A 12,373-nucleotide genomic window follows, 5' to 3' on the forward strand; every position below is an offset into this window, starting at 1 on the left:
CTTCGTCAAGGCACATCGTTAGATGCATCTTTCGCTGGCAGTCGCGATTTAACCCGATCGGGTGACATCTACGCATCCATGACGGAGTTTTCTCGCGCCGGTTCGGCGGAAATCCATGTTTTCCTCGGACGCGCAATCGCCCTCATGTAAAGGTCATTTGAAAATGGCGCCGTCAGGAGAACGGGGCAGACAGTCGATTGCTCTCGCCTCATGCTTATACCCTGATATTATTGTTGGTGTTGCGATGGAGGACTCTCACTAGGAGTTCCCATCTGTGAGTTTCCAAGTATGCAACTTTGGGTCGGAAACTATTCGTGCAGACAAAGCTTTCGAGAGCAAACGGGATGATTCTGCCGTCGTCAATGGCTCCCAGAGAATCCCACTGAAGCTCGAGTAAAAAGGTGGGTGAGCTTTCCTTGATCACTTGATCACGAGAGAGAATCTCTGTGGCTCCGAGAGAGAGACATTCGTTTCTTCGATTTAATTCGGTCGACTCGGGGATGTGTCGTTAGGTTAAAGAGCCCTCCGAGTTCTGCTCTGCGTGCCAGTGCTCAGAGACTCGACTGGCATCGGTGCGCACTTCGACTTCTGCGTGATGGGCAGAGTTCCAGAACAGCGTGCAAGGCTCCGCTGCTCTCGGCTCGGCTTCGCTCGCTGTCTAAGTGAGAAGACGCTCAGATTCGAGCCCCTATAACTTCATCCGATTCGCGACCGAATACGTTGAGGAGCTGTCCGGAGAGCCCTCTACCGTCAGCTGTCGCGCCGTTTCCGCACGACGCTGGCGACGAGAAATGATCTCCGACTTGGAGCTGAATGTCGAAATCGTCTTTAAGTTTCTACGCCGTCACAGATGACCACGACAGAGGGGAACCTAAATTGCTGTGACTCTCGCCAAGGTAGAATTCTTCGGAGTTATACTTCCCAAGTGTTATGAAAACCTACTGCTTGGAAAGTACCGTGTTACGCTTCGCGTTCCGTCCTCACGGAACGGGAAGTCGATTGCTTTCCTGCGCGAATCTCCGTTGGAGATATGACAGAACCTACGACTTATCGATGACGATTCCTGCGCGACTCCGACGGCTCGAGCATGTTCTCACTGGGAACCGTTGCAACCGGAATCCCGATTCGGGCTGTACGGGGATACGTAACACCGCAGCCTGCTGCCGATCCATCGACGAACAGGTCGATGAGTCATGGGATGGATTCGACCCCATCGCCGCGTCATGGTTTTCGCGGTTGTCAGCGGCTATGCCCGGTAGAATCCGTCGTATTGTTCGTCGATGGTCTGTATGCGAATGAGGCTCATCTCACGGATATGCTGTTTGTTTCAGATCGTCGCCCTCGTCGGAGTCGAATAGCTTTAGCTGTATATAGTAAATTACCTGACGGTGATTGCGTCTTGCGACGAGACCCGGATCGACCGTTCGGAGTTAGAGAACAAAATGGCCAGCACGCGGATTCCCGAGCAGAAAGTGAGTACCTGAGGTCTGAGACTTTCTGATTCCCGAGAGGATCGTGAGGGAGTGTCGTCCCGGAGACTTGCAACGTCTCTCTGTTTTTAGGTGATTCTTTGCGGAGAATACGGCGTGGGGAAGAGCTCGCTGTTCAGGAGGTTCGCTCAGAACACCTTTGTGGCCTCTTCGGATAGAGCCTCAACTCTTGGACTAGATCACTACGATAAAGTCTACAAAGTCATAGGTAGAGAAATAAAGGTAGGTTCGGATCTCGCCTTGCAAGGTTGAGCTTCCGCCTCGGGCCATGTCGCATCCAAGAATCGGTTGCCTCGTGAACTTCATCTCAACCCTTACAGCTGCAACTTTGGGACACCGGTGGAATGGAGCGAGTTGCATCCATAACATCTTCGTACTACAAGTTCGCTGAAGCCGCGATCCTGGTGTTCTCCTTTGATTCACCGGATTCTTTCAACATTCTGTCCCAGCATCTGCTCGATATAGTGAGCTATGCCGAAAACGCGAAAATTTTCCTGTGTGGTAACAAGATCGACACCAGCACCCAGGTACGAAACCGCGAGTGCGATTCATTGCTGCGGAATGACGTCGTTTGGAGACGCAATCCCCGGTCCAAACGATCAAGTAAAAGACATGCTACATACTTTTTCCAGCTCGTGTCGGAAGCAGATATCGAAGCCTTCTGTGAGCAGTGCCACAACATGGTGTCCGGTGTTTATCGCACTTCGTGCAAGACCGGTGAAGGGGTAGAGGAGATGTTCGAAGATATCGCCAAACATCTTGTCCATACAGTACGGGTTCGTGATCTCGATGAGGCTCTCTACAGGGACGCTTTCAAGGTGAGACTATTTCTCGCCTTTGCCAGACATCTGTCCCTCGATCATATAGTTCCCGAACAGGTTGGGGCGGCGCCGACGTGGAATGGGTGCGCTCGAATAATGCCCGCATAATCGCAAGGAAAACGGAAGGGTTTCAAAATTATTGTCCGACGATTCCCAGGTGACTCGTGAGGCAAATGCGGCGGACGATGACGTGTGTTTGTGCTGAGAAACGCGGATAAGCATCGATACTTGACGAGAAACCGCGCTCGGAAACAGCTCAAGGAAGTCGGCAGATCTCCGAACTGCGCTGGTGCAGGACGCCCGAATCTCCCAATCACCTTTCTCTCCATCCCAGATAGGCTCGGAAACAGGTCGAATCGCCAAGAAAGCATGGTGACTGTGATCCCTCGGTCGGGATATTCTCGAAGGATTCGAGAATGGATCGTCCTCCCTCAATCTGTGCCACTGAGTAGGGCGCCGAGCTCCGAGATGCTTTTCGAGCTGAATTCATAAGCATAATCCATAGTCTGGAAGATCAAAGCGTGGAACGAAACCTCGGGGAGTTGACTCTGGGAACACGAGATTCACGAGGCTTGTAAAAAAGTAGATCCGAAATATCTTGAACGACTCCAGTTCACGCTGCATTAACCGTGTAACATACGAAGAATGATCAAATAAAAAAACATTTACTCTATCATTCGTGGAATAATTCTGCCACGTCTGGAGCCACATGTACAGCCTGTGAAGCGTCGCAGCTCGGTTCCTGATCATCGCATGATTTCTGCGTGGAACAGCACAATCCGAGCAAGGCTCTGCTGGGAGTTTCAAGAACAGACTCGTCAAATCAGCACAGCACGTTCATCGTGGTTCGTGATCGGGGCAGGAAAAATGCGAACAACTGGTCCCGGTAATCCCTCGTTGAAATAAAGTTCTCGGGTAGAAATACGGATGTCTATCTACATAGAGTAGGAAGACGTAGGATTCACTTGGAATCTTGCTCGCCCTCCGTCCTGCAGGAAATCAACCCGGACTGTCCTCTCTCGGACTAGCAAGCTGATCTCCAGGATTGATGATAATTCGTCGTGGCGGGAGAATCTTCCTCCGATCATGATTCGGAGGCAGCAGGAAACAGCGGTCTACCGTCTTCGGCCTGCGACGACTTCCGAAACGAAACCAAGAGTCGGTAGTGTTCCATGCCGAACTTGGGGCATGTCGAAACTTCTGAATTGGTTATGGAGCCTAGGATCCTGGGTAGCTTAGCTTCTTGCCGGGGCGAGAACATTCAGAAAGGTGGAGCGGAGCGTCCGGACTCCACCGTCACTCGCGATCTCGAGATTCATTATCAGCGAAAGCGCTATTTTCCGTGGGATCTTACTTTTACGTGTTCCACGAGCGGAACGTCTCATCAAAAGATCTCAAAGAGAACATTGATGATGCCTTTACATCGACATGATGTGTCTGGGATACCCATCCTGAGAGTCGGTAGCGATCAGGGCCAATAAATCCCTTCCGTAGGTTTCGCACCCGTAGATACGGGAATCACTGCTGGGAGCCACCCAGTACCGCTGAGTGGGCCCAAGGAGACCGTCACGGACCAGCTCCGGTGGTAGAATGGAATGAAATTCAGATACCGAGTGCGGCTCGCGGGATCAACGCATTCAAGAATATAGATCCGTCGGGAAGTTTCGAAGTTCGTGATTGAGAACAAATTTTGAGGTAAAGTGGCCCTATATTGACAGTCTTACTCCTAGGAGTCGCGTATTGCGAAAGTCCCTATATACTCATATTATATCTAAGTACGGTTCCCTATCCGTACAGCGGAACATGGAGACAGACACAATATTCCTCGTCCATCATTTTTTTATATAGCATTTGAGTGTGTATGTATTTATTTCTTGTTTTCTGTTGAATGTAGTAATCGTATTCCTAATAGTCGTATCTAAGCATAGTAACATTTGATCTTGATCACCACCAGCAGACAAAATGGATTTCGCGCTAGAGGAACAAACCTCCAGTCCATGTTGATGTTCGGTACGAATCAATAACACAGAGTAATTTCGATGAAGAGAGAACATGTACAGCCAACCGAACCAATGACACAGAACTGATAAGGCTCAAGTGCACTCGCGATCTCAACTACCGAAACGCTAACATTCACAGAAGTCATACCGAGTCGCTGGTTGCTTCCACCGAATCCGTGGACGACGTTGTTGCTGTTGCAAGGAGCCTGACGTAGGTACATACTTTGGCGAAGTTCTGTGGTGTGCTCAACCTTGAGTCGGTGCGACCTACACGAGGAACGCTGCGACATTCGCCGTGCTGGGTATCTAGAGTCCGACGGTGAGGAGACGTACGTCGAAATCTTTCCTGTATATCATTGCTCCGCAAGACAAACGCTCCATCATGCGCTCTCCACAATCCTATCGGCCTTTGGTTGTACGTTTTGAGCGACTTGGCGCTCTCCGGATTCGGAAATGTTTCGCTCGTTCCTCGATCCTTCACTCGCCTGCTCGGGCTTTGGAGTGTGAACCCCGATTGAAAACTCACCGTTGGAAAATTGTGTATAACTTAGACTGTGTGGATTTATTTTCGCCTCGTTTACTTCCTTCCGCATCTGTCCTCCCTGTTCATGTGGTTCGTAGGTGTTTCGATGTTGCTGCTGCTCTTGATGTTATTTGATGTTTTTTTTCTTTTCAAGTAATGCTTGGTACTACACTCGCTGTTACTGTAGTTGTCTCCTCATTTTCTCAACACCTTCCGGACTCATTCCACATCCCCGAATCATCATCATCTTCTTCTTAATAAAACCCCGGTCGCCACTCCCGCTGGGTGCCTGCTTGCTCTCTTCTATGCTCGTCCGTTCCTGCACTCGGTGCCGACCGCGGAAAACTCCAGTGCCAGTCCAGAGAAACTCCCCAAAATAGTAATTATCTCCATGCCGATTCCCGAGTGAGTTTAGCAGCAGCCGCTGCCTTTGTTGGGTTCGACGGGCCTGGACGGGTTGATTTTTCCTTCTCCTTGGGATTTGATCTGCTCTCCTCCAGCAGGGCCCATACGCGCCATGATGTCTTCGGCCATTTTCTTGAAAGCCTGTTCGACGTTCGTCGAGTCCTTGGCTGAAGTCTCTAAGAAAGGAATGTCGAGCTGTTTCGCAAACTCAGCAGCGGTCGAATGATCTACAACCTGGAATGTACAAAATCCAGCCATCGATGAGTTGTCCCCTGGCATGTTCTCCTCGGGCTTGGGCTCGAATGCGCATGTTCTCTGCTTGACTCAAATCGGGGGAGGAACGGTTCTGACAATGTATTCCAAAGACTGGTGAGTGAGGAAAATGGATTCCCAAAAATACGCAGCTCGGAGCTGAGTGCGTGGCTTCTACCCGGCATGATGACTCTCTGATCTTGAAGATACGCAGCACCCCTATGGGGTTAAGAGGCGCGACGCCCAAAGCGTCTTAGTTGTCAGCTAGTGCCACCGTGTCGGTTCCATAATCCCTCTTCGTGATGGATTTGCTCGAGCGGTGGTACTGTCATACATAGAAGCCAGTCACCGTACTGATCGAGACGATGTCTGATCTAAATCTCCGACAGGATGAGCCAGAATCGATCCTGTCAGAGAGGAGCGGATATGTCCCGCTGGTCTCCGGAAAAACAGAGTCCCCCTCCGCGATTTCGAGGTCGGCAAGCTAAACTGGAATCGAATGCAACACAAACCTTTTTGGTGGTCAGATCGCATTTGTTTCCAACCAGGAGTTTGTTTACGTTCTCACACGCGTAACGATCTATTTCTTGAAGCCACTGCTTGACATTGTTAAACGACTCCTGGTCCGTCACGTCGTAGGCAACGATGATCCCATGTGCTCCTCTATAGTACGAAGAGGTGATCGTCCTGAAGCGTTCTTGGCCAGCAGTGTCCCATATCTGCAGCTTTACCACTTTGCCGTCGAGTTCGATTGTTCGAATTTTCTGGAAACAGAGACTTGATGATCAGACATATGTCGCCGTTCTCAGTAGGAAGGGCTTGCGGGTTTCGAGCGGGAAAATAAGAGTTGATATGTTTACAGACATCCAGCGTCACCTTGACACTGCATGCGAACTGATGAACGAGCTCCGCCGAGCAGCACCTCGATAATAATTTCTCATAGGGAGAGAATCCGTGTCGCAACTTACAAAGTCAACTCCAATGGTGGATATGTAGGACTCGGTGTACGTATCGTCTGCGAAACGCAACAGCAGGCATGATTTCCCGACTCCGGAATCTCCTATGAGGAGCAATTTGAAGAGGTAATCGCTGGAAAGGGAGAATACGATCGTCAGACTTCGTCTTGCACATCGAGGTGAGCCCTCAGCCTGAAGAACCAGAGAGAATACTAGAATGGAGTGGCGACAGCTCAAGACGACGTAAAGAACGACTTTCAGCGAGATCACGTGATACAGTCGATTAAGCCCAGTCTTGAGCATTTGTTCGTACTGGGCGTAGATGAGGCACGATTTTCACGCGAAAGGGATCAAGTTCTTGACGTCCGGTCAATTCTTCGAACTGCTGACACCCATCTCCGGGATTAGCCGACTCTCCGAGAGCAGCGAGATCATAAGACTTTGAAGGAATGAACTTTCTCCATTCCGAAGGTTTCGATGCGTTTTCGCCACGGGAGATACTTGATTCTCCTTGATGCTCGGAAGCGCCGGCCGGAGTTTCTAATCAAGCGACTCCGCCTGTAAATTCTGTGTCGAGAGGAGCCCAAGCGCAAATTAAAACAACGGCCGCGTCGAATTCCCGTCCGTAGTACTTCCTTTATGGTATCAGACCGGAGGAATTGAGGCGAAGCTGTTCGCTGCTGTGTTAGTGATTGGCTCGCTAAACAAATGTTCTATCAACTTGAGCGACCAAAGATCGAATCGACGCCAAGCTTGAATCGGGGCTAGCCGAAAGAGCTCACCCCTTTCATCAGCGTTCAGGATTCCACGAAGGATCTGAGAACGGTTTTCATACAAAATAATGCTTTCCGGGGTTCAGCGAACGAATGACCCCCATTCGGAGATCGAGCTCTCGGAGTGATGGACCCGGATGGTTTCGAGCACACTTTCTAATCAAAAAATGAACCTCTCCTCGTAAAAGGGGGTTCCCGTTTCTGAAGTTTTGGGAATCGTCCGAGAAAAACGTTATCCAAGCGGAAACTCCAGACTCTCGCTGATGATGCATCGAGAACTCGACAAGAGCGATCTCAATCCGAGATGTCGCGGAGTATTGTACAGCATCAGATTGTTCAACGGCGTTATCCTGCGGCCCAGGACAGAACGATTGTCAAAGGAGAACTGAAATCACAGGGTCCGACCTTATCGACGCCCCGTAATTTTCCTCTTCTGGAAAAACACAGAGAGCTGATAAGGACTGTGGACTGGATCAGCGACGGAAAATATGGAAGCGATGACTACTCGAGCGCCTGACGGAGATTTTCTCGACCATCAGCTCCTCACACCACTGACAGTGAGTCCGTCCCTTAACTCAACAAGTAGACGGACGAAGCAAGGCTGAAGACGCATCGCAAATATTTCTCTCTCTAGCCCGCTGCCAGTGAGCGGTCCAGCCATTCAATTAGTCGAAGAACCGCCAGCAAACCAGAGACAGCAGATGATATACGTTGTTGATAGAATTCCGGGTCGAATGCGTACCACCTAGGTGGAGCTGCTCAGTACATTAGGCAACAACATCAACCCGAGAGCCGTCACGTACGAAACGTAGCTCCAGATTGAGCGCTAGCTGAGAATTGCAGCGAAATTTGCGAACTCTTGGTTGGCAACTGTGACACGACGTCATCATCTGAAGCAGCTTCTGACTAAGCCCGTTCGCTGCTGCTACGGCGACACACACACAAGTTGGCCGAAATCGTTTCGCACCGTCAATTCGTGAAGGAACTCTGCACACTTACTATTCGGGATTCATGGTGGCCATTGTTGAACTACTTTAAACCAATGTGATCGAATCGGAAAGATTCAAACGTTCGTCTCTTGCTGGTCGATGGCTCTTTACTGCTGCTGAGGGGAGTTCTCTTTGCTGCTGATGCTGCTGTGTGATCCCTGACTAATGATGATTCTTCCTGCCAACTGAGCGCTGATGATTTTGATGGTTTCGCCCTCTCCGGGCCACGCTACGTTTCACTTCGTTCTCGAGGCGCGCTTATTCGAATCTCATTCTAACACACTCATTCTGTATATGGAGCTTCGACAGCAGCAGAGAATAATATAAAGCCGACGAAGTTGATTGTCAGTCCCTCACTTTCAGACGCTCCGATCGTCAGTGGTTCCAGAGTTCCGCAGCGAGGGACTGAGACGCTCCTAGTCGTGAACCCTCGCGGAACTCCTATCGGGGGGTCTCCGTGCCTGAGATACCATGTCGTCTGCTTGGTTTCCGGCATCGATTTAAATCTTGTTTGCCGGAAAACACTCACGCAGCATATATACTCAGAGCTTGATTTTGACTTCCCACGAGAACTTTGGTCGAAGAGCGATTAAATTGAAACATCAATGGAGAACAGGGGTCCAGGTGAGTCGTTCCGTCGAGGAGACGAGTTTCAAAGTGCGAGATCGAGCTCGAGCGAGCTCGAAAGAGTCGTTAGGAATTTTTTGTGTTCGACTCCGAACGTTTCACTGACGTGCTCGTTGCGGAGATCATATCATGAAATTAAGACAGTAATGCGCGTCAAATGGACGCCGGCGCTCAAATCTGGGCACTCACAGCTCGAGTCATGTATGAGCTATTGTTGCAAAATCCTATAGAGGGCTGAGTTCCGCTTGATTCGGAACGATGTGTACGGTGTCATCGCTGAGACCTTGCGATCTTTTCCATCGTTGGTCTTCTTATTCATTAGTTTGCTCTTCATTTATTCCCCGCCCCAGTATGCTTCATTCCTTTCATCGCGGAAGGAATTCGCAGAGCGTATTAAATCATGTAGGTCCTTCAACGTCAGACAGAGCGTTGGGTCAGACAGATCGTTCTGCGGGAATTCAGATACCCTTATGGCTCGAAATGAACTATGCATCGGAATATCAAGGGTTTGAAATTCTCGCAGAGGTCTGAGCTCGGAGAGGGATGGACCGCGAGTTTTCCACCGTCGCATCCCACAGGAGCATCGACCGGGTCTCCCCCGATGAAGCCTGGACGAGGAAACCGCTCGACAGTTTTTCCCCCAAGCTCCGAAGAGCAAATGGCCAGTGAGGAATCCTTACGAGCCTGACCCCAGAGTTCTCCGTCGGGCCGGAACTTTTTGAGCCTCCGTCGAGTCATACGCTCTCTGATGGAGAAATTCTGTCGAGAACGTAATCGATGTAGTACAAGATGATCGATCTTGCGGAAATCACCGAATTTCCCGTCGAAAGTCCTTGAATCTTAACAATTTTCAGGTCCGACGAATTCCGCGCGGTCTGAAAATTCCTCCGCTGTCGCTAACATCATGACGAAAGATGAAAAAGCGAGCAAATCATCAGGGTAAGCGACCACCGCTTTCAGGTGTCCTCTGTGGCCCTCTGCGGATACGGGCAGGAATAAGCTCCCGACTTTTCTGTTGTCCCGCCTCCGGACTAGATGATCTTCCAAGTATTCGTTTCCAGTAAAATGAAGTGGCAACTCGCTGATTTCGACATCGGACGAGCTCTCGGCAAGGGGAAATTCGGGTCAGTTTATGTTGCTCGAGAGAGGAAATCGAAATTCATCGTTGCGTTGAAAGTTCTTTTCAAAGAACAACTCCAGGCGGCTGAGGTACATTTCCCTGTCTTTTATTTCGAATTATTGTGTCAATTAAAGATAAACATCCTGGTATTCAGATCTCTCCTATTCACTCCCCATGATGAATCCTTTCAGGTCGTTCACCAAGTTAGGCGCGAGATTGAAATTCAATCCCACCTACGGCACAAAAATATCCTCCGGCTATTCGGGTACTTCCACGATGAGAAGCGAGTCTACTTGATCTTGGAGTACGCTCCAGGAGGTGAACTTTTCAAGGTGCGAGTTGAGAGCCTGGTTGTCCTCATCGAACACCCCTTCGGGACTCTCTGAGGCTCGGGAACAAGTAACGGTATTTTCTTCACCGAGGTTTTCATTGATTCCAGAAACTCAAAAGCGCTGGTCGTTTCGACGATGCCACGGCAGCGCGATATATGCGACAGATTGCTAGCGCTCTGCAATACCTTCATTCGAAAGGCGTCATTCATAGGTATGCGCGAGCGATACGAACCGATATTGCTCTTACCTACAGGGGAGGGTTCCCATGCAGTAGTGTTCCTAGGAGGGGACTCCCCCCCTCCTGGGAAAGAATCTTGGTACGCCCCTGTCCCCATGGGGTTGCTTCTCAATCTTAACGGAGTTCTTTGTTCACTGAGCTCGACCGCGTTGTCTCCTCAGGGACATCAAACCAGAAAATCTCCTGCTATCTGTCGACGGGGATCAAATAAAAATAGCGGATTTCGGTTGGAGCGTTCACGCACCGTCGTCAGCGAGAACGACACTTTGCGGTAAGTTCAGTAAAATCTATGCGGAATGAATCGATATTTCCCTCCCTAATGATTGAGCCATCCAAATCCGGAACGATCCTGTGAAGCTGTCCTCGGGACTTGCAGGTACTGTCGACTATCTCCCCCCGGAAATGATCGCGAATGCGAAATACGATAACAGGGTTGATCTGTGGTGTCTCGGAGTTTTGCTCTTCGAGCTCTTGACTGGCGCCCCCCTTTCAAGCAAAGTACTGACAAACTCACCTTCCAAGCAATAACCAGAGGAACATTGAACTTCCCTGCCTACGTGAATTCCGATGCCAGAGATCTCATCCGTCAGGTTAGCTTTGCGGGAGGGTCCCGTAGGCGCTCATTCGACCAACTGGATGCGCCAGCACGAGTCGGGAATCACAAAGCGTCTCCCCGCCGAGATCGGCGATCCAGCCGCGCTTTTCACGCAAATCTTAAAAGAGCTTCCTTGCAGCTGTGCTCCGTGGATCCTGCGATGCGACCGACTCTCGATCAAATGTCGCACCATCCTTGGCTGGAACGCCACGCTCCGGAAGAAAATAGCTCGAACTCTGACCTGGGATCTTCGATTTGAAGCTCATCTGCCATACCGCGAAGCCTGTGATCTTGGCATTTTAGAACAATTTCTGAGTATATGTGGGACGCGTCTAAGAACGAGATATCGCTACAGGTTTCATAGAATCTGATCGGAGGATGGTCGAGGTTCCCGAAGAAATCGGGTCCCATTCCTAGAGCTCCACTTGAAAATATGATTCTGAGAGAGACATCCTTCCTGAAATAATTCTTCCATCTTCCGTGACCCGTGGGATACCATCTGCCGTAGTATTTCACCGATGTTCGTCGTCCAAACAATTCCCACCGCACGGTGAATCATCCCATTCGAAGCCTTGTGGAGATATTCCCGCTCCGATGAAAGGATATAGAGTGCGTCATTTCTTCTGTCTTGGTGTACAGACAGTCGAAGGACTATTCCGCATGACGGAGCCTTCTTTTGTGGAAGCTTCTTTGTTAGTTCGAGCCTAGTATTGCTGTATTATAGATGAGTTGCGAATGCTGGATCTCCCCGCATTCGATTGATGAACATGAACCGCATCTCCCGTGAACTTGAGATGAATTTCCCTTTCGACCGAGCGCCTTGAATGGAGGAAGTCATCTCCAATCGCCGCAACCAACTTCGATAAAGGTCTCCATCTGGAGATGGAACCCGCTGTCGGATTCGGGCTTTTTTTCTCGCTTGGTCCTTGTGTCAGCAGAGATCGTCAGTCCCCAGTCGAATAAAAAGTTCATATTCGGAAGAACTCATACAGCGAACGTTTCATTCCGTCTCCCGCAAACCGTGAGCGTGCAATTCCGAGAATTGGCCCAAAACCGGCGAATGTCAGGAGCGATCCGTGGACCGGAGCAGTCTTCTCTGTTTGCACTTGAATCAGCTGTTGGAGGAAGTGCTGAACAATGATACGGCACTTCGATTCTCGACCCTACCGACCCGATATTTTACCCTAGCGATCCCCCACGTCAAACAATCAATTGATCTGTTCCATGTACCGGGATAAGTCTTCCTGCTTTA

The 12,373-nt window shown here is 50.0% G+C and overlaps 3 protein-coding genes across 3 annotated transcripts; 2 read left to right on the top strand and 1 right to left on the bottom strand.

Moving 5' to 3' along the window:
• The first annotated feature begins 217 nt into the window (after positions 1-217).
• Positions 218-2,981, top strand: RabX6 (RAS oncogene family member RabX6). The gene is made up of 6 exons (XM_003743271.1): positions 218-401; positions 1,332-1,472; positions 1,563-1,712; positions 1,811-2,017; positions 2,123-2,308; positions 2,469-2,981. The coding sequence occupies exons 2-6, from the start codon at positions 1,443-1,445 to the stop codon at positions 2,514-2,516; spliced, it is 621 nt and encodes a 206-aa protein (XP_003743319.1). The 5' UTR covers positions 218-401; positions 1,332-1,442; the 3' UTR covers positions 2,517-2,981.
• Positions 2,982-4,146: 1,165 nt separating this feature from the next.
• On the bottom strand, positions 4,147-8,406 carry Rab1 (RAS oncogene family member Rab1). The gene is made up of 4 exons (XM_003743272.2): positions 8,220-8,406; positions 6,460-6,580; positions 6,004-6,255; positions 4,147-5,473 (listed from the first exon to the last, which is right to left on the bottom strand). Exons 1-4 carry the CDS (start codon positions 8,240-8,242, stop codon positions 5,246-5,248), a joined length of 624 nt encoding a protein of 207 aa, XP_003743320.1. The 5' UTR covers positions 8,243-8,406; the 3' UTR covers positions 4,147-5,245.
• Positions 8,407-8,706: 300 nt separating this feature from the next.
• Positions 8,707-12,100, top strand: LOC100900307 (aurora kinase A-A). The gene is given in 9 exon segments (XM_003743270.2): positions 8,707-8,833; positions 9,691-9,775; positions 9,898-10,045; positions 10,148-10,288; positions 10,396-10,499; positions 10,688-10,797; positions 10,903-11,004; positions 11,007-11,116; positions 11,261-12,100. Coding segments are annotated over 9 exon segments (939 nt in total). The 5' UTR covers positions 8,707-8,814; the 3' UTR covers positions 11,381-12,100.
• Positions 12,101-12,373: the final 273 nt, after the last annotated feature.

The sequence above is a fragment of the Galendromus occidentalis genome, unplaced genomic scaffold (assembly GCF_000255335.2).
Source record: "Galendromus occidentalis unplaced genomic scaffold, Mocc_1.1 scf7180000077442, whole genome shotgun sequence".
NCBI classification, from domain to species: Eukaryota; Metazoa; Arthropoda; class Arachnida; order Mesostigmata; family Phytoseiidae; genus Galendromus; species Galendromus occidentalis.

Coding starts and splice junctions, on each gene's coding strand:
- Rab1 (XM_003743272.2), bottom strand. CDS start 8,242: ATGGCCACCATGAATCCCGAATA. Junction 6,581..8,219: donor GCCACCATGAATCCCGAATA/GTAAGTGTGCAG, acceptor CTCCCTTTCCAG/CGATTACCTCTTCAAATTGC. Junction 6,256..6,459: donor CCACCATTGGAGTTGACTTT/GTAAGTTGCGAC, acceptor CTCTGTTTCCAG/AAAATTCGAACAATCGAACT.
- RabX6 (XM_003743271.1), top strand. CDS start 1,443: ATGGCCAGCACGCGGATTCCCGAGCAGAAA. Junction 2,018..2,122: donor AGATCGACACCAGCACCCAG/GTACGAAACCGC, acceptor TACTTTTTCCAG/CTCGTGTCGGAAGCAGATAT. Junction 2,309..2,468: donor TCTACAGGGACGCTTTCAAG/GTGAGACTATTT, acceptor GACGATTCCCAG/GTGACTCGTGAGGCAAATGC.